Source organism: Erigeron canadensis, chromosome 3 (genome assembly GCF_010389155.1).
Source record: "Erigeron canadensis isolate Cc75 chromosome 3, C_canadensis_v1, whole genome shotgun sequence".
NCBI lineage: Eukaryota > Viridiplantae > Streptophyta > Magnoliopsida > Asterales > Asteraceae > Erigeron > Erigeron canadensis.
Window position 1 is genome coordinate 4411168 of NC_057763.1, and position 20573 is coordinate 4431740.

General features: G+C 33.3%; 2 protein-coding genes across 2 annotated transcripts; both read right to left on the bottom strand.

The window, feature by feature from the left end:
- Positions 1-188: 188 nt before the first annotated feature.
- Positions 189-1416, bottom strand: LOC122594011. The gene is made up of 2 exons (XM_043766486.1): positions 716-1416; positions 189-629 (listed from the first exon to the last, which is right to left on the bottom strand). The coding sequence occupies exons 1-2, from the start codon at positions 1329-1331 to the stop codon at positions 283-285; spliced, it is 963 nt and encodes a 320-aa protein (XP_043622421.1). The 5' UTR covers positions 1332-1416; the 3' UTR covers positions 189-282.
- Positions 1417-2758: 1342 nt separating this feature from the next.
- LOC122594010 (omega-3 fatty acid desaturase, endoplasmic reticulum-like) lies at positions 2759-12284 on the bottom strand. Its single transcript, XM_043766485.1, has 9 exons — positions 12252-12284; positions 6980-7339; positions 5602-5691; positions 5446-5512; positions 4744-4836; positions 4130-4315; positions 3372-3452; positions 3136-3273; positions 2759-2998 (listed from the first exon to the last, which is right to left on the bottom strand). Exons 2-9 carry the CDS (start codon positions 7309-7311, stop codon positions 2816-2818), a joined length of 1170 nt encoding a protein of 389 aa, XP_043622420.1. The 5' UTR covers positions 7312-7339; positions 12252-12284; the 3' UTR covers positions 2759-2815.
- Positions 12285-20573: the final 8289 nt, after the last annotated feature.

Below are 20573 nucleotides of genomic sequence, written 5' to 3' on the forward strand. Positions count from 1 at the left end.
TAACAAAGATGAATCTACGAGACAAACTTAAAGATGCCGAAATGATATAAACAAGTATAACGTCAACATTCATTACGCCAATTAGTACAATAAAACACATTACACTATATACATGGGCATCTTCGGGATGAATATACCTTTAAAGATATAGTTAACAGATTACCAACGCCACGATACATCTGCAAAAGTCTGTTAGATGTTTACTCAGTTTCATATGCGATTTCACATGTATTTGTAACGAAAACAATAAAAACTAAGTAGTATTGCAAACCAAAATTGTTTTCATGTGATGGTGGATAACTCAAGTATCAACTGATCAAGAATTTCCAACTCAAGACTCACACCAATCTCTTCAAGATCTTCACCTTTCCATCTTTCTCTTTCCAGTCTACTCGAATCCATCATATCTCTTTCCGCCATTATGCAAATTTCCTCCCACAATTCCTTAAAATCCCCAATCCTGAAACCACTAGTCTTTGGTAAAACATATCGTTGACCATTTCTACTTGATTCGATGCCATAATCCACTAAATTGTAGCCAATTGTTGGAGAAGGTGGTGCATTTTTGTCAAGATCTGCTCCCAATTTCCTTCTTGAATTCAAATTCTTCAAAATTGAGTCTTCTGTTACTGCAAAATAATTTATGCCCACTTCATTAAACATCATAAAGGCTACTAATTTACAATCAAAAAGAAAATATATTCAGAAATCAAACCCGAATGTGAACCATGTTGATAATCTTGAAATTCAAGAACAGAAACAGGACTTGAATTTTCAGAATCACACTCCAACTCATCTTTCTCAACCATTTTCTTCACTGATTTTTCACTTTTAACACACTTTTTATCGAGCAATTTAAACGAATTCATAACTTCACCATCATTCACTATACTTTGACAAATGGGCTTTTCTTGATTTCTTGATTTCTCCTTAATTTCAATCAAACTCTTTCGGGTTTTTGAACAATTTAACAACCCCAGTTCCTTATCTTTTCCACCCCCTTCAAAGCTAAGAATGATAAACTTATCGTTTTCGAGCTCAATAAAGCTCGGTGCTTTATGAACATTCCTACCCTTTTTCTTAAACCCCAATTCAGTTGGCATCGAATCCAACCCCATAAGTTTAGCCACAATTCCAGGATTGCCCTTATCCTCAAACTCATTACTTGAACTGAATTCTTTAATATGATGGTCAAAAGGGAGAGTTTGAAAGGTGTTGAAGCCGAGAAGGCGACGTAAGAGGGTCGGGAAACAGCCGTTGGTGGCGGAATTGAGACGGGGTTCGGGTGTTGAAGAAGAAGAAGTTGATGAAGGGGAGTGAAGGAATTTCATGGTGAGTTAATAAAATGACCATACGAATTGGGGGAACTGAAGTGATAAAAGATTTGAAAATTTGTGAGGTGTGAATTGAAAAGAGAAAAAGTGGATTGGGGATAATTTGGAAAGAAAAAAGTGAATGAGAACAGGAGAAAGAAGAAAGGGTTGGTGGCGGGATATGGATTTGAATGTTGTTGTACGGTAACAAAGACAAAAACAGAGTGGCAGGTGCTTCCCACGCGCGACCATTTCTAGATAAATACTACTGTATATTCTTTTTCTATCATAAAGGGATTATGCCAATCAAACACTCTTTCTCTTTTCATTATGGCCATATGGGTTTAACATCCTATAGATTTGTGAATTGGAGGAGATTTAATCATTGGGTTAAAATTAACGGTTAAGTTGTTAAAATTTAAAGCTTAACCTTTAATTTTAATTCAATGATCAAAATTCTTTTAATTTTACTTATAAAGTTAACTCTAAATGATCTCTATTTTTTCATATATATATTCTTTCATATATGTAAATGAGTGTATAGATCGGGTATAGTCGTTGATGCATGTAAATGAGTCGAAATATACAATTTACCTTACATATGTATAAAATAGCTTGAAAATTAAATGTAGTGGTTTATACATGTATGACTAAATAAAAAGAGTCATAATTCGGGAAAATGTCATTGTGTTGCTTGTACACATGTAAATGAAATAGAGAAAAGGGGAGGAAAAAATGTGTGGCTCAGTGTTTTTGGTTTTTTTTTTTTATTATTATTGAAAGAGGTATTCTCAGCTTAACTTTATATATAGATATATAACACTGTTGTAAAACTTCTCGAGTCGAGCCCAGTACTCCTCGAGTAGTCGCTACAATGTAGGGCACCGAGTCGGCCTGACTCAACCGATTACTTCGAGTACTCCTCACTTTGACACCACCAACCCCCCCCCCCCCACCCCCCGAGTACTCCTTGAATAGGTCTGGGTACTCTCAACTTCGAGCGCCTAGCAACTTCTGCGACCTTAATATTAAAATATACTAATCTTTTATAAAAAGTGTACCATTTTATTCATAATATATATTACAAGTCTTTCTAATATACAAAACGTTTAAATTATTCTTTACAATTTAGGGCTTAATGAAAACTATCTTTAAAATCAAATTTAGGTTGCCATTGTATATTATAAGGTTATAGGTTTGAATCTTATAAAGAGGTTTCTCATCCTAAAAGTGACTTGGAGTTCTAATATGATCAGATGGTACCAATAATGACATGAAGATTTTCCGGTGATCGAAATTAACCGTTTAGCCAGAAGACATGCAACAAAAAGTAATTAAGGTTTTGTGGGTAGTGTCTAGGGAGGACTTAGCCAAATTAAAGATTACAAGACATGCAACAAAAATGAGGTATATATATGTTTTAATGAATTCCATAGGACGAGCAAACTAAATATCTACTAGTAGTACGCCATCGTGCAAAATAAAACATAAATCAGTCTTTTTCATCTTTGCTTTTTTCCAATTAACTCATCATCTGTTTGATAATAAACTATGTCACCTACGTCACTAACAAAATGGTCTTGTTGAATGCTTCTCAACAAGTTTTCTATCAAATGTAACGGTATTAATCCTGACTTCTTAGGCTCGCGATAGTACTTCCCAAGCACCGGCTTAGCCGCCTTTGTCTACAAAACTCATAAAACACAACGTCATTGGCTTGTTGATCGACGAGACCCATTAAAGTATAGCTTTTTTTTAGGCATACGATCGATATGGACATATATATGTATCATTTTTCTATGTATATTACACAAATACTTACCGCTTCAATCAAATGATAATGTGGTATTTGCGGAAAAAGGTGATGGATGACATGAGTGCCGATGTCGTGGTGAATGTTGTTTAATAGTCCATAATCACGATCTACAGTTGTTAGCCCTCCCCTTAAATAACTCCATTCCTATACATATAGAAAACAAAATTGTATGCAAAACAATATAGTTATATATAGCCCATATACTATAGAATCCGACAATACATCTAAATATAAAAGAGTACCTTGCCACGGTACCAAGGAAGCTTCTTCTCATAACCATGGTGATGTAAATATGTTACCGTATCCAACAATGTCACAAAAATCTGTGAACGATAAGAATACCAAAAGATCCGTTTTATATCTAATTCTGTTACTATTAAAAGGGAAAAGTATCTGTGTGTGTATGTAACTTGTAACTAGCTACTATTGTATGAAAGAAACTTTGGTCCGGTTCATTATATGTAAGTAACCTGTTAAAACTGAATTAATTGTGTAAACAAGGTGATGTGGAGGTCTCTCATTGAGCCATGTATCAGACGTCTGGTGGTGCCACATTGATTTCTTACACGATTCGTTCAGTTTTAGCATGTTACATACAAACAATGAACCTGACTAAAATTTCTTTCATACAATAGTAGTTAGTCACAAGTTAAATACACACAGATACTTTTCCACTGTTAAAAACCTTCTTATCATAATAGACGTAAAACAATAAATTATTTTATAGTTGTCTCAATTCCTTCAGATACGCACATACCTTACCATGTCCCAAACGTGATAAATCTAGTTACACAACATATACAAAATTATATGGTCACATAATGTCTAGAACTTATATGTGACAACTGAACCGTCTCAAAACTACGATTGCAAAGTTAAACCAATTAAAAAAATACAGTAAGTTTTTATTAAGTTAAACCAATTAAAAAAATACAGTAAGTTATTATTTATATAAGAAAGGAAAAATGAAAAAAAAAAAATAGCAAAACAAAATACTCACCAAATAAGGAATGCCATAGAGGTTGAACAAAAGGAGTGGGCCAATGAGATTTGCCAAGTATAAAAGCAAAAAAACCATTAGTCCCCAACACATGGTAGATGTGACTATGTAATGTCTCTCATTTGGTGAAAATAAATCACTATATGGGTTGAAATGTGACCCACTCTTCCCTGGGCTCCTTTTCAACTGCATACATACATTATCTATTACTCATTTATAATGATTATTCACCCTTTATTTTAAAAAAAAATTAAAAAATAGTTAGATAAAAAATTACTAAATTGCCCTTAATAAACAACCCTTAAGAAAAGGGTTATTAGATATTACCAAAATTACCCTTAATGTTTACACTTTAAACCCTTATCTTCTAAATTATCACTATCACCATTATATTAACTTACACGGTTAGAACACTCGACACCAATTGTCGATGTCATCGATCACCACCCGTCACCGACACCAATAAACCACCATCGCCGTCACCACCGCCGCATTGCGCGGGTACAATGCTAGTTATATATTAATGATTATGATTATATGATTTTGTTACAGATACACATTTATATTACAAGTTAGTAGTACTAATTATACTACCCAAACGGGTCTAGACTCACCAAGTATAGTGGATATGCGAACATCGGAAAAGGGATTTTAAATCTGAAAATCTTCGTACTAGTGTCTAATCTCTTGTACGTCTTCTCGGGAATCTGTATGATATATATACATTAACTAGTGTATAATATTGCCTTTCCAAAAAAAAAACTAGTGTATAATATTGATAGTGTAAAACAAATATATAATTTCGTGTGTAAAAAAGAAACAAGAAAAGTCACACCAAAATATACCCGTTAGTGTAATTATTTTCTACTCTTCTTAGAAAGCATAGCATTTTTATTAACGACTTTTCAAATAGGGATAAGTACCTAAAAATATAATGAACTATACATGAATGAATGTTTATGTTGTGTAATGAACTACTTGGATATTTATTGTATGTAATAAACTTTTAAAGTCTGGTTATTGGATGTACCGGGGTATATGTGACAACCATATAAGCTGTCACTTGGGAGTTTTTGATTGGTCGGATACATCCAATAACTTGGATTTGAAAGTTCATTACATATAATAAACATTCAAGTAGTTCATTATACAACATAAACATTTATGCATAATTTATTACATTCTCAGGTTCCTATCCTTTTCAAATAAGATGGTTTTTTGTGTAAAAAAAAACCAATTGATTAAGAATCATTCACTAGAAAAGTTACCAAATAATATCCCAACTTTTAACGGTATAGAAAAACCAAAAAATTTACCGGAACCCATGATTCATCGTTCTCGACATGCCCGTGATTCTGATGGTGAGTCCTATGACTAATTCTCCTATATAAAGAGTTGTATATACTTCATTAATTGAAGAATGTACATTGCTTCAAAACAGTTAGGGGTAAAAAGTAAGTTAAAATGTTTACCAGCCATGGTATGGTACAAGAATTGCAGAATGCAAAAAATGGCCCACAATGTTATTCAGGGTGTGACTGTTGGAAAAGCTTCCATGTCCACTGTCACAAACAAAAAACATTGCCATAAAAGTGACAACCATGTTTATATTGCATTTATCACTTTAATTAAAGTAACAAAAGTTGTATGAGAATAGAAACAGAACAAAAGACAAAGTGAAACAATAAAATCCCAAAATTTTGATATTGGAATGAATAATGCAAATCGGTAAGCCTACATATATCTTAAAATCTTAGCAGAGCAACAAATTTTATAAGCAAATTTATAAATCTATCAGATTAGTCACATTTAATTTTTCTTTGATAATGATAATTATATATTTAATAGATTAAGTGGAGGGAAGTTCTTCTAATGTATGATGGTGTTACTTACCACAACTCGCATATAACAATATAGATTAACTTTTTTTTTTGTACATTTGTCTCGCATACATATATCAAATTTGTTTATCTGTTTTTTTTATTCCAACAAAGTGTAAAGCACAAATGCTTATTTGAGACGAGATGGGTACCCGCGGTGGTGGTGCTAATGGCGGTGGTGATAACGATGTGGTTATTAATCTTAAAGTAATTGACGTAAATGATAGTGTAGTTATTTTATGATTAAAGAATGTATCTTTTGTAAATAACTTTATTAAGAATATTATAAAGATATTAGAAGGAAATATTTAAATTAATTAATAAATAAAATAGATAGTTTGAATAAATATGGATGCAAAATATTTTAAGGATATATTGAGTATATTTAGTGTGAGAGTTAGGAATGTGTTGAAAATTAAGGGTATTTTAAAGGTAGAGAGTTGTAAAGGAAGAGAGTATAGTTTGTTTATTAATATAGTATAGAAGTATAGATAAATTTAAAATCAATTTTTGTATTAATATTTAAATGAATAATTTTTTTGTATTCATATCATATTTTTTTAAGAGTTATTATTCGAGGCATCAGAATGACATCCAATTGGGTAGTGTGCAAAACTCGAAGCACGCATACCTGGGATGAAACCCAGAACTCTCGAAAGTGTCCCCTAATAATTCACTTTTACAAATGTAAAAAATGATATTCGAACTCTGGTGTATTTCTCAAATGGACATTACCAATTGGCCATAAACCCATTTTAAAATTATCCTCATGTACACATTACCCTATTTTTACAAAACTTGTGCGATTGATTGTACTAGTTTTCGTTTATGTACTTTTAGGCACAACAATGTTGCAAAATATATATCTAACATTTTTACCGTTATTATCTTTGTTAGATTGAAATAATGAAAAAGACTAATAGTAGTACTGTAGTAGTAACTAGTAAAAGAAAAGGGAAAGAAATTTTACCAATCATGACCAAGAACAAAGATGGCCCAAAACATTGTGCCTTGTAGAACCCAATAAAAAGGCCAGAAAGCCCAAGTAAGATTTTTTAGGTAGACAGCCAATGCAACCAAAGATAAAATGACCAAAATATCCCTAAGGACATATGCCAATGATCTCCATGAATTCTTGACCCAACAATGCTTAGGAATGGCAGCTCTGATTTCAGCCACTCTGAAAGGAGGAGGGGCAGAAGGGTCAAACAACATATCATCTTCTTCTTCAACTCCATTCACATCTATTCTTTCATCTTCTTTTTCTTGAATCTTTTTACCATTTTCAGATGGAACAGCCATTCAAACACTTGTCTTTTAACTTGAGGTCCTGTTTACATTATAGGGTATTTCAAGAAACAAATATAATTAACTTGTCATTAAATGTGCTTTAACATTCTTGATCAAATAATGGCATTTTATGATCGAGAAATTTATTTATTGATAGTTAATGTAGATAATTATTCTTGCATTAGTAATTTATTTTAATGTCATTAGGGTCATCATAAATATTTAGATTTGAAAAAATATACGGTTAATACCCCGGGTTCAACCGGACATTTTAATTAAAACTTTCAAAAAATATATATATATAAAAAATGTATGTAATTTTTGTTATTAATATTATAACTTGATATGAACATAGTGAATCGACCAATACGATGATATATAAAATAATAATACCTATTTCGTTAATAAAAATTAAAAGGCATTTCATTACATTATATATATATATATATATATATATATATATATATATATATATATATATATATATTTCAATTAAAAGATTAGGAATTTTAAATAAGTATTAAATGAGGTTCTTTTAAATATGACATCATAAATAAGAAAAAAAACCTTTTTAAACAATATGTGATATTGACACATAATAATTTTTCTAAAAATACTTTTAAAAAACAATCTTCCTTTATTATATATATATAAGGGATTAGTTTCCTCGAATGTAAGAAACTTTGAACGAATGTCTATAGTAGGAAATAACTAAAGTTGTGTGTATTGTATGTAAGAATTTCGTTTCAACCAATTAAAATATGACAAGTGACACCTGCATATGGTTGTCACGTATGTTTTTTTACATACAATAAACATTTTTTCAATTTGTTTACATACAATACACATAACTTTAGTTTTTTCCTACTATAAATATTCGGTCAAAAATAGTTACATTCCAGGAAACTAATCCCTATATATAAAGATAAAGATAAAGATGGTAAATTACATAAATAACTGTGTATGTATCCTACCTATCCTAGCCTTACATTTATGATTCTGAGTTCTGACTAGGGATGAGCACGGGTCGAAACCCGGCCTGACCTGCGAGAGCATGAAAACGTGAACCGTGACCCGGTCCGTGAAGACACGGGTCGGTTTGGGCGGGTCACGACTTTCCTTCACACTTTTTCGGTTTTATATATATATGAGGTTTGGGAGTATGTAGTTGTTATGTACTTAGTTTGGGTATAAAACTCCTTACATCTTGTTTTTTTAATCCATAAAATACATGGGGCCATCCTTTATTCAAAATATTAAAAATTTAGTATGTGAGTGGTTCTATACCTAACTTAAGTACATGACAACTACACACTCACTTTTCCTTATATATATTTATAGGGGAAAGTGAGTATGGAGTTGTCCTTCATCTAAGCTTAGATAGGGAACCCCTCACATTTGGTTTTTATAATCATAAAAATCATGGGGGGCCATGTATTTATTTAAAATTCAAGCAACCCCACACTCATTTTTTCCTATACATATATATATATAGGGGATAACTTATATGATGTTAACATCATTTAACTAGGTGATGTTCTCCTCACAAACACCATAAAATTTATAAGGGCTATTTAACATGTGTGTAATTGATGTGAGTACATCACCAAAATGTTAACTTCATATAACATTTTCCCATATATATATATATGTGTGTGTGTGTGTGTGTGTGTGTGTAATATACGAACATGGTACCCGCGCAATACGCCGACAAGTCAGCGATATTTTCTAATATAATGGACTAATATTGTAATTTAATATTAAGGATTGATGGTAATTTAATTCTTTAAGGGTATTTTGGTCAATTTGCATGTCCCATTTATGTAAATTTTCAACATAGGGATTATAATTTTCATATATATATATATATATATATGAGGATGAGAATATAAGGTTGTTAGGTACCTAAGTTTAAGTGTGAAACACTTACATATTGTTTTTTTTATTCATAAAATTCATGGGGGCCAAACATTTATTCATTAATCAATAAATATTAAAAAATTTGTATGTGATGGGTTCCACACCTAAGCTTAGATGTTAGACAACCTTATATTCACTTTTCTCATATATATATATATGTGTGTGTGTGTGTGTGTGTGTGTGTGTGTGTGGCTATCATGTAGCTAAGCTTGGATATATAACTTCTCACATGCCATTTTTTTATACCATTAAAATCATGAAGGCCATGAGATTTATTTATTGTATAATTAATATTAAAAAAAATTGATATGTGATGGGATCTACACTTAAGCTTGGGTACATGATAGCCATATATTCACTTTTCTATATATATATATATATATATAACATTGAAAGGTGTGTATCATTTGCTCGCAACAGAAATCTATCTTACATTGTCTTAACCGGTTTCACGCTAGAGAGCCCCCTCAATACATATTAGGAAGAGAAACTCTCAACTAAACTGAAGGCACAACATTTAATTGGGATAAAACTTTGTCCCCTCTACAAGAATCAAACATGTTTCACCGAAGAACTTTATTATGAATTTTTTTCAAATGTCCTTCCCATGTATCAAACTCGAGACCTCCAACATATAAAACTAATGTTCAACCACTGAGCTATAATGAGAAGTACGGCATGTGTGTGTGTGTATATATATATAGTAAAAAGAATTATAATATATGTATAGTTTAGTTTTTATTTTTCTTTTTCTTTTTATATTTTATATTGTACGTAGATATGATATAAATTGAATATTACTTTTTCTTATGTATTTAACTGGAATATAAGGTTATCTGACACCTAAGCTTAGGTGTGGAACCCCTCACATCCTAATATTTTATTATTTATTGTTTAATGAATAAATGTCTGGGCCCCCATGATTTTTATGGTTTAAAAAATTACTATGTGAGTGTCCGACATTTAAGCTTAGGTACCTAACAATCTTATATTCCCATCCCACATATATAAATATATATATATATATATATATTTATCATTTCATTATATCTAATGTTAATCATATTTTTATTTATGTCCATTTTAATTATTTTACATAATTTATAAAAGCTATAGCTACTTTACCAAACACTTAAATATATCTAAAAAGAAGCTTTAAGCTACAGCTACCAGTTACTTTTGCCAAACATATCTCAAGTCATGGTGTAATATTTAAACCACAAATCCACCCACCATATTTTACTAAGGGTCCGTTTGGTTCGCAGAAAGCTTATTGAAGGAATTATAATCTGTTAAAGGAATTAGAATTTGAAGGAATTGGAATCTAAATGGATTGAAATCTGATGGAATTGGAATTTAAATAAATTATAATATATTTTTGTTTGGTTGACCGGATTTAAATGGAATGAAATGGAATTCATAATATAGATAATAAAAATTTATTAATATTTTATATAATATTTTATTAGAAAATCAATACTAATAAGAATGATAACACTTATCATGTTTTAAAGCTTTTAAAAGGATTTTTAGGCTATTTTATTAGGAGGATTAGACATTTTCCAAACCTATTTCCTCCAATTCACACTCAATATCCAACACATCAGATACATTTCAATACACTCATATTTATTTTCACACTTTAATTAATATTTATTTTACACTCTAAATAATAATAATAATAATAAGAGCAGCCACAAGGAGGAAAAGCCTTTGAAAGTTTTTTATTTGTCACCTATTTAATCCATTAACTTTAAGTTATTAAAAAGCTTTTACTCTAACGAAAAAGGTTGTTTTAAAGTTTTTTATAACACTAAACAATGAAAAAAACTTTTGCTCAAAAGATTGAGAATTATCAACCTATCCTCGAATAAGTCATCCACTTCAATGGTATCAACCAAGCTTAATTTTTCAAAAAAAGTTTTTCATCAATTTGTCATAATAATAATAATAATAATAATAATAATAATAATAATAATAATAATAATTACTTTTAAATACTTTTGAAATACATATAAAACTATAGGGTTCAAGGTTGTAATATATATAAAACTATAAGGTTCAAACTAAAAATTGATAATAAATATATAAATATATACATGGTCTTCTTCAACCCCTCGACTCCCACCGGAATGCGAAAACGCACACACATACACAAAAACATGTATATATATATATAAATCGATTTATAAAAATTAAAAAAAAAAAAGGAAATTCGCTACCACACTCCGTATTAGCCACCACGGACTCCTCGAATACTATAAGCAATAGAGAGTACATTGGGGCCTTGGGGGTGCTCTCATTTTTATGTAAAAGTTGGTATCTTTAGTCCTATAATATACCAAAAAGTTTAAATCAACAAAGAAACTCTAACCCGTAGTTTTATAAAGTTTTTGGACCTAAATGACCATTGCACATGTCTTTGGTGATATCCTATGGGGACATGGGGTTAAGAATGGTCAAACTCTCGAAATATTTTTAGTAAAGTCTTCCAATGAATCCACAAATATTGCGATAGAAGAATGATACCACTTGTCCACTTGATCGGAATTATTTGTCGTTAAAAAAAAAAAAAAAAAAAAAAAAAAAAAAAAAACCTTGATCGGAATTATTTACAACATTTTTGTGTGATATGTGAAAGTATCAGCAAGTGAAAGACCCTTATTATTTTTATATTTTTTTATACCATGCATATTTAATATTTTTATAACTTAATTTTATAGGAAAAACGAGTAAACTAACATTAACAATCTACAATAGTAGCATTGGAAAAATATGTTTATTGTGATGTTTCTTACAAATTACAAGTCATTTGTAAAACGATGGGAATAATATGCTCTAACTAACGATGAGCAAATTGTTGATTATATATGATAATTGTCAAATGTGATTAGTAAAACCTAATATCACATATTATACAAGATGTCTACAACAATATTGAAAATAACATGACAATTATAAATGCAAACAAAGTGATGCTAATAAGCCAAGGAACAAGGACGAAAAGAGTAAAAGATGGGGTCGAAAATTACCTTGTTTATCGTTTGCTTAGATGGCGAATGTCGAAACTATATATGTTGCCACAAGAGCAACATGGTTGTGCCTAAGCCTTTTAATGGGGGAACAAGACAATATCATGAGAACCTATTTACAAAAATTTCGAAAATTACAAAGAAAAACAATGAATGAAGTACATTCAATTCTTACTTCTTTGAAGGAAAGAGGCATGTGTGTGAAATTCGGATCTAAAAAATAAAAACATACGCAAAAATAAAGTGATTAGTGGAATTACGACATATATAAATTCACCCTGAAAAGTGGAGATCGAACGTAATTAGGGGGACGAATTGGTTTTCGGGGATTGAACTAAATCAAAGGGGAGATTCAAAAGTTGGAAAAGGTAAACAACAAATTACCTAATATTTTACTTTTCAAATAAAAAAAATGAAACTATAAACGTAAATTTTATGGCAATTAAATGAAACCATTTAGACAATTAAGGCTATATCAATTGTCATAGTCATAGTCATCCCTGGTTGGTTGGTTTTAGCACAGATCATAAGTTTGACTTTTCATAGTAATATGTCATGAGAGTTTTTCCTTTGAATTATCTCATAATCTACATTCCGTAATTAAAATATGTACATTTTTTCAGCATTATATATCGTAACTCGTAAGTGTCCCCTAATATCGAATATATTCACTAGGTTTTCTAAATTAAAATTTATCTTTTTATAATCTTATGAAAAATGTCCAATGTTGTTACATCACCTTCGAATATATTTTCATATGAATTTATGTCTTAGTGTCTATCAACAACAAAAACCGTCAGTGAGGTGACTTACCAACAAGCCATCCTTGCGCATCAGAAGGTCCCCAATGGTTCGTTCTTTCACTCGTTCGACTCACAGGGACGAGTCCACACCGTTGGGTGGGACTCGTTCCCCTCTCGTCCGCCTCACTCGTCCGGGTGCTTCGTCCGGGTGCTTCGTTCCTGCAGGGACGAACGTTTACCTTTGTGTTTTTTTTTTTGAATGCAACGAGATCATTTCAAGACTAGTCTTTGGTGGATGAGTCCATTGGGTGCGTTTTGAGGGGATTAGTTCTTGGAGTGTTTTTTGCTGATGTGGCGCTAACAGGGACTAGTCTTTGGTGGATGAGTCCCTTCCACTGAGGAGCCTCTCATGGTGCTCCTTCAACTTAAATCTAGATCTAAATGTAATGTATGTTATAGACTATCTCAATCTGTTGTACTTAGCTATTTGTCGTTAAAAAAAATATCTATGTTAGTTAGTCAAACTGTCCATCTGTGTAATTAATCCATTAACTATATTGTAACATATTTTTTTAATTTATTTAAGAAAAGCCTAAATAAGTCATTAAAATATAAGTATTATAATTCTAACAATTTTCCCAATGCTAGTGAACAAGCGTTAGAGTTTGTTAAAGAAAAACTATATATGTAAAGCCCATAGTGCATTGGTAAGTGTATATATACAATGTAAAACCGACGGGAAGTAGTGACATATTTCTTAGGTCAAGGTATTATTCGTGGTTGAGAAACTACAAGTCGTTCGATGGGCACTTGACTTCATCGACGGTTTTACCGCAACTTTCATCGTACACGTCGCCCCGGGTGCATTGATCTCTCAATGTATGACTGACATTTCATTGTTTATTTACGATCTTTTCCCACAAATGCGTAAAATATTGGAATTCAAGCTTGGAAACCTTACGAGACTTCTATTTCCTATATCTGGTGCGAGCAACATCACCGTTTCTCCCGTAGTTTAGTCATGACCACGGAGAATTCGGTTTTGAAAGAGGATAACCTCTGTGATATGAGTCGTAATAAGTGTAATCTCATCGACGGCCATACGGGGTCAGTGAACAATGTTGGATGACGACGCCATTTGAAAGTGAAAACTGAAATTGTGGTGAGATGGTAGTGAAATGGTAGTCAGATGGTAGTGAAAACTAAAAGATGTTGTATTTATAGAGTTAAATCAAATTTTAGCCGTTCAGGGACTAAATGTGTCGTTATTTTGAATCTTTAGCCGTTTGAGAGATTAAATGTGTAACTATTTTGAATTTATAGTCGTTTGAGGGACTAGATGTGTAGTTATCTTGAATTTTTGAAATTGAAGGAGTGTGTAACCTTCACTATAAATCACGTCATTTTAGTATTAGTCTTTGAAAACAAACATTCAAACTTTATTTATTTGCAAATCGAAATGGTTTATTCATCAAATATTCCTAACCCACCCGAAATGACTTTCGATGAGGTGAAAGACAATATCACGGCTTATATTCTAGACGAAGGAATGTTTGAAAAAGAACTTAAGGCGATTATTCAAAAGCAAACTGCAAAGAAGGAATGGTGTCGATAACAAAATTTTCAATTAAATGCGCCGCCACATAAGTGTTCTAACCTTGAACGCCAATATTTAATTTATTTGCAGAAAAAGATCAACAAGACACAAGCTCCAGTTGAACAAATTGTCAGTGTCGTTTACACGTCAAAAGATGAATGCACCTGAGCTAACATATATTAGAAACGTTACGGTGAAAACAAAAACGTCAATGAATTGAAGTGACCAGGGCGTTCTAAAATGTTTGAAGGCCCGAACGACAACAACAAGTGTAATTTATTTTTGAAAAAATAAAAATGTCAGTCTTTTTCTTTAAGTAATGTATTGTAATTTTTTTTTTCATTTTGATGAAGTGTGTTATATTTAAACTTGTGAATCCTGAGTTTATGTTAAGTTGTGTAAAAAAAAATTGCAAAACTAAATAAAAGGTAGTTTTAGACTAGTCCTAACTCTTTGAGAGGCTACCCAGTGGGTTCGTCCCTGGGTTCGTTCGACATCCTCGAACGAGTCCACACCGTTAGGTGGGACTTGTCCTTGGTTCGTTCGAGGCTCTCGTCCGACTAGCTCATTCCTGCAGGGAGGAATGCGAGTGGTTGTTTTTTTTTAAATGCAACGGCTAGTCTACAAGAAAAAAGACAAAAGTTTTGAAGTTTCAAAAGTTGGCAAAACAGGTCCCTCTAACGGCCTGTTTGACCACCTGCAGTTTAAAAGGTTTACACTTTTAGTCCTTTAACGACTAGTTTTTGAAAAAGCCTATATATATACACCTTCATAAGCATTAGAACACACCACACTTTCATTATTCAGATATATTAACACATACAAATCCATTTTAAGCACAAATTATGTCGAACTTCAACAACCAAAAAGCCGACGACTTCTGGAACAACGCCGTGAACAATTTTAATCAATCGTACACTAACCAAGCATCACCAATACCGTTCATCCCACAACCAAATGACCCCCGTTATGCTCAATTCATGGCAACTTATTATGCTTCACTTGCCGCTACACAACCCCCTAATTTTTACCATGGGGGGTCATCGTCAGCAACATGTTTTCAACAACCTGATCAACACTCCTTTCCCACACCACCATATAACCCCACAACCGAATCTGCTCCCACACCCGAATCTGTTCCCACCCCCAATCCATTCCTGAAACACAACCAAAGAAGGGTCGGGTTAAAAGCATGTCCAAACGCACCAAGAAAGGCAAACAACCAACAGAACCTGCTGCAAACTCGTCACATTGGAGCGAGCTTGAGATGAAAGTTCTCATTGAGTATTGGATCTATGCTACAGAAGATCCAGTAGTCGGCAAACACCAATCTTTTGATTTTTTTGGGGGGGAAAATCATAGAGAAGTACAATGCAAGATTCCCCGACAACACAAGAAATCACAATCAGATTAGTGGCAAGCGAAGAAAGATCAAAACAAATGTGGCAAAGTTCAATGCAATCTGGAAAGGCTATAATGATCATCGAGCTAGTGGTGAGAACGATGCCCAAGTCATGGAGGAAGCGCGTTCAGAGTACTTTACTCAAACCAAAACTCAGTTTACCATGTACGAGTGTTGGTTGCTTGTGAAAGATAAGCCAAAGTTCTTCGCTCCATCCGGTCATGATGTTCTGGGGCGACGCCTGCATAAAAGGAAAAACATTTTTAATGTTGTTGATAGTGACGAGGAGGAGACCCCATTCTAGCCAGTGGACCTTGGTGATAATGGCCTCTTCAGCCTGGGTACGTATACGCGCCCTCTACTAAGTCAAAGACTTCACGAACATCTGCTTCTTTAGATGCGGGGTCTGATCATTCTTCAGCTTCCGACCTAGCTGCCCGACTCGACCGACTTGGGTGTAAAAAAGAGGCAGTGTTGGATGAACAACAACTACCTTTGGCTGCCATTCGTGAGGAAGAAAGGAAGCGCACCATGTATTCGGCTCTTTTGTTCATGGATAAAACAAATTGTGATGATGAGGAGAAGAATTACATCAAGGAAGCCAAGAAGAAACTCATGGCGGAGGACAAAGACTTCCTATTCAATCCTAATTAGTTTAGGTTTAGTTTAGTTTTAAAAAATAAAAATGTCGTTGTGTTTTTTTTTCTCCATTTTTAGGTTGTGTGCTTTGTTTTATTGTAATTTATTTTTTATTTTTATGTTCTAAATGTATTTGTATTTTTATTTTTAATGAACGTGTGTGTTTTATTAATAATTTGTGTTAATGGACTAAAAATGTATTTTATTTATAGTTTAGAGGGTTAAAAGTGTAAAGTTTGGATAAATGGATAGAATTAAATAATTTGTGGGTCCAAAACTAGTACTTGAGGGATGAGTCCATTGGGTGCATTTTAGGGGGATTAGTCATTGGAGTGTTTTTTGCTGATGTGGACCTGACAGAGACTAGTCCTTGAGGGATGAGTCCTTCCCACTGGGTACCTCTGACTGTTTTGGAGGATTAGTCTTTAGAAAAAGATTTGCTAAATTGAGACTGATTTTAAAAGATGAGTCCCAAAGCTAGACAAGCCCTTAGTAAATTGAAGAGTGAGTTGAAACAAACAAACTAACAGCATGAGTTATCTCACCAAACTTACATAACTTAAACTCTCCAAGTCCCAACTATATAATATGAAATAGATTCGAATGAAGAAAAGAAATACCAACTGGGCATCTATCTCGAATGGAAAACAATCCTAATAAAATGAGCTCACTCAAACAAATTAGAAAAGAACATTTTCAAACAAACATTTACAATACGAAGTATTGAATACTTGAAGTGTATACAATATATACAAACAGAAAATAACGAGTAAAGGGATATAAGCGGACATAATCTAACAGAAATATGTGAACACAATCAAACAGACATTAACAAACAAATTAGAAATTATGAAATGTTCATTAATGTAAACAAACAAACATCTAAGAAGGTAAATGAGCAAACTTAACACATATTCATGTTGTAAATTACGACTAATTGAACCTTCCGTTAAATGGTCACTCCGGTTATTTTCTTGAATGTTCCCAAACTATAAAAGTTACAACTAAATAACTTGAATGTTCAAGATCTTGAATGTTCCCAAACTATAAAAGTTACAACTAAATAACTTGAATGTTCAAGTCTTGGGAGGACATAAGAATTAAGTCCTTTTATAAGGGTTTGGCTTGGATATACCCAGGTTCAAGTAGGAGGCAGAGTTTACCTCTTTTAATTGTCGTGTCTTCAGACGGATTAGTAGGGGGTTTCCTCCCATCGGGTATTTGAAATAGGCATTTCTACTTTGAATGAACTATCTAGCGTGGACCCAATTAAGACAACGTATGATAGATCTCTCGCTGTTGAATTGTGACACGAAGTTTCTAGCGAAATTCACCGTAGCGAAATTCACCGAAAAAGATGACTACATCGATACTACCATTACATATTTTCTGAATTGTGTTAGTAGGTGACGAAATTTTGTGTTATTTTTCTTTTTAAAGGTTTGTGGCATTTTTCTAATCCTTAGCTTCTATATTGTGTAGAAACGTGACACATATTCTTTCACCCTATATTATATGTATATAAAAGAATGAGATTTTTATTTTTGTTTGGACTTTATAGATAAGATAAGTTTTAAACTTAGTAAATATAAGGTCTCAGCCAACGGGTCGTTCGTGGCTCGTCCTTGGTCTCCGTCGACGACGAAGCCGTTGGCAGCGGCATGTTCGTGGAGTCCGTCGACTGGCCTGTGTTGTTGGAAGGAAATGGGACGACCGAAGGTGGAGCGTGCTTGTGGGGTCCAACCGAGAATCAAACAAAAAAAAAGCTTTTTTTTTAAAATTTTGAATATCAAACGGTAGGTTTTTTTTTATTCCTTTTTTATTTAAACAACCATTTCACATTCATTTCTCATTTCACTTTCAATTTTCAAATAACACACATACATTCATTTCTATCTTTCAAACTAAAAAAGTTCTTTAACTTCCCTCAACCAAAATCATGAACAACAACAAAACGTTGGTGCCGATATATGGCAACAAGTTCTCGACTTCCCGTCACCGGCGAGTTCATCAACAAACCAAGGGCAAACAAGCCAACCGACAGGTTCTTCAAACCCGTTGCCCAATATGGGTCCTTCTGCAAGTTGTTTCGTGAACCCATATTCACAACCATTTTATAACAATATGGGTTACAATCCAATTATTGGTCATAATTGGAGCGAACTACAACGAATAGCGTTAGCCCATGCTCAAATGGCTTTCCAATACCAACACCACCCACGACATCAACCACAACAACCAAACCCGGTTATATCACCTGAAGTGGGTAGCGTCGCCTCTGCTGATGACGAAGATGAAGTTGAAACTCGTGCTGGTGCCGGGGGGAGAAGGAGGCCCAAGAAACCGCTCGAGAAAAGAAACTGGGAGAATGATGACCACGAATTGTTGGCACGTTGTTGGGTGCATTATTCGCAGGACTCTCTCGTGGGTAAAAATCAATCAGATGCCATTTTTTGTAATAAAATTGTGGAAATGATCAACAGAGAAACAAGATTTGGCTCCCGTACGAAAAGACAAATACATGGCAAATGGAACAAGATAAAAAAAGGTCTTAAGGAGTTTGGCACGGCGTTGAAGAGAGTTAGTGAGCAGGGCCGACAAAGCGGAGCGGATATCAGACAGGTGTCCGACACGGCCGTAGAGTTGTACAAGAGAACGACAGGGGAGAAACATTGGCATTACCAGAACTGCTATGACCTTCTTCATGACGTGGTCATCTTTTGGAATGACAACGCCTCAACGAGTAGGCAACCGACAGGGGAGAAACTCCGGCGGTAGATTTGACTGCCGATGACACTCCTCGTGGTTCGACCCCGACTGCAAATCAAACGGGTCAATCATTTGAGGGGTTATTTGGTGACGACCCATTAGGAGACCACCGGGTCGCAACGTAAGCCGGAGGTTGTCTAGTTCGTCCGATGCTACATCTAACCGGTCATCGGGTTCGAAAGTGGCCCAAACTCTTACTGCGTATCTTTGAGCCCAACAAGAGGCTTTGGAAGATGCCCAGCTTAGGGATGCCATGAAGTTTTTGGCAAAACCGATTCCTACGGGTCTGTCGAGGAAAGACTTGAAGGCTCACCTTGCATATCGAAAACACCTGCAAGAAAAGTGGGGGAGCATGTTCTATGCAAATGCCGAAGACGAAGAAGACAAGGATGAGGGCGACGAGTAGTTTTATTTAGTTTGAATAATGTAGTTTAATTTAAATGTATTGTGTTTTTTTTAATTATGTACTTTGTTTGTTATGTTTTTTTTAATTAATGTATTGTGTTTTTTATTTAAATGTAATGTAATGTTTTTTAATAAATAAAATTAAGTTTGTGTTTTATATTTTGATATATTAAAATAAAATAAAAGTTGAGGAAGAGTTGAGGAAGAGGTGAGGTTGGTAGTGAGTGAGTGAGGAAGAGATGTTTCAGGAAAGAGAAAAACTGATATGGCAATGAGGAAGAGCACGAACTAGTTCAACGGTTGGCTAAGGCCTAATAATCTAACATAGATGTCCCAACTTTATTTCCAACTACCCAAAAATGTTTACAAAGCAGATTCATTCAAAAATAGAAAATTATTTATTTACAGCACTTTCACAAAAGCCATTAATAGAAATTTCTTTATGTTCAACACTTTACAAAGTAGGGTTTTTAAATGTAAAAAAAGTAAAAAACAATAAACCCCAAACTCCATATCTTCTCCACCGCCAAAGCAGCAACAGATAGATATAGCTCATATATATATATATATATGTGTGTACACCCCCAACTCATAACAAACACTATTTTCCTCAAAATTAGCTCCACATTTTCTTACTTGGCCACAACGTTTCATGAATCCCCCATATCTCTCTCTCCCTCTTTCTATCTACATTTAATTTAATTTATTTTATTCATATAAAAGAGTATATAAATAAATAAATATAAATATTTGGATTATCAGACAAA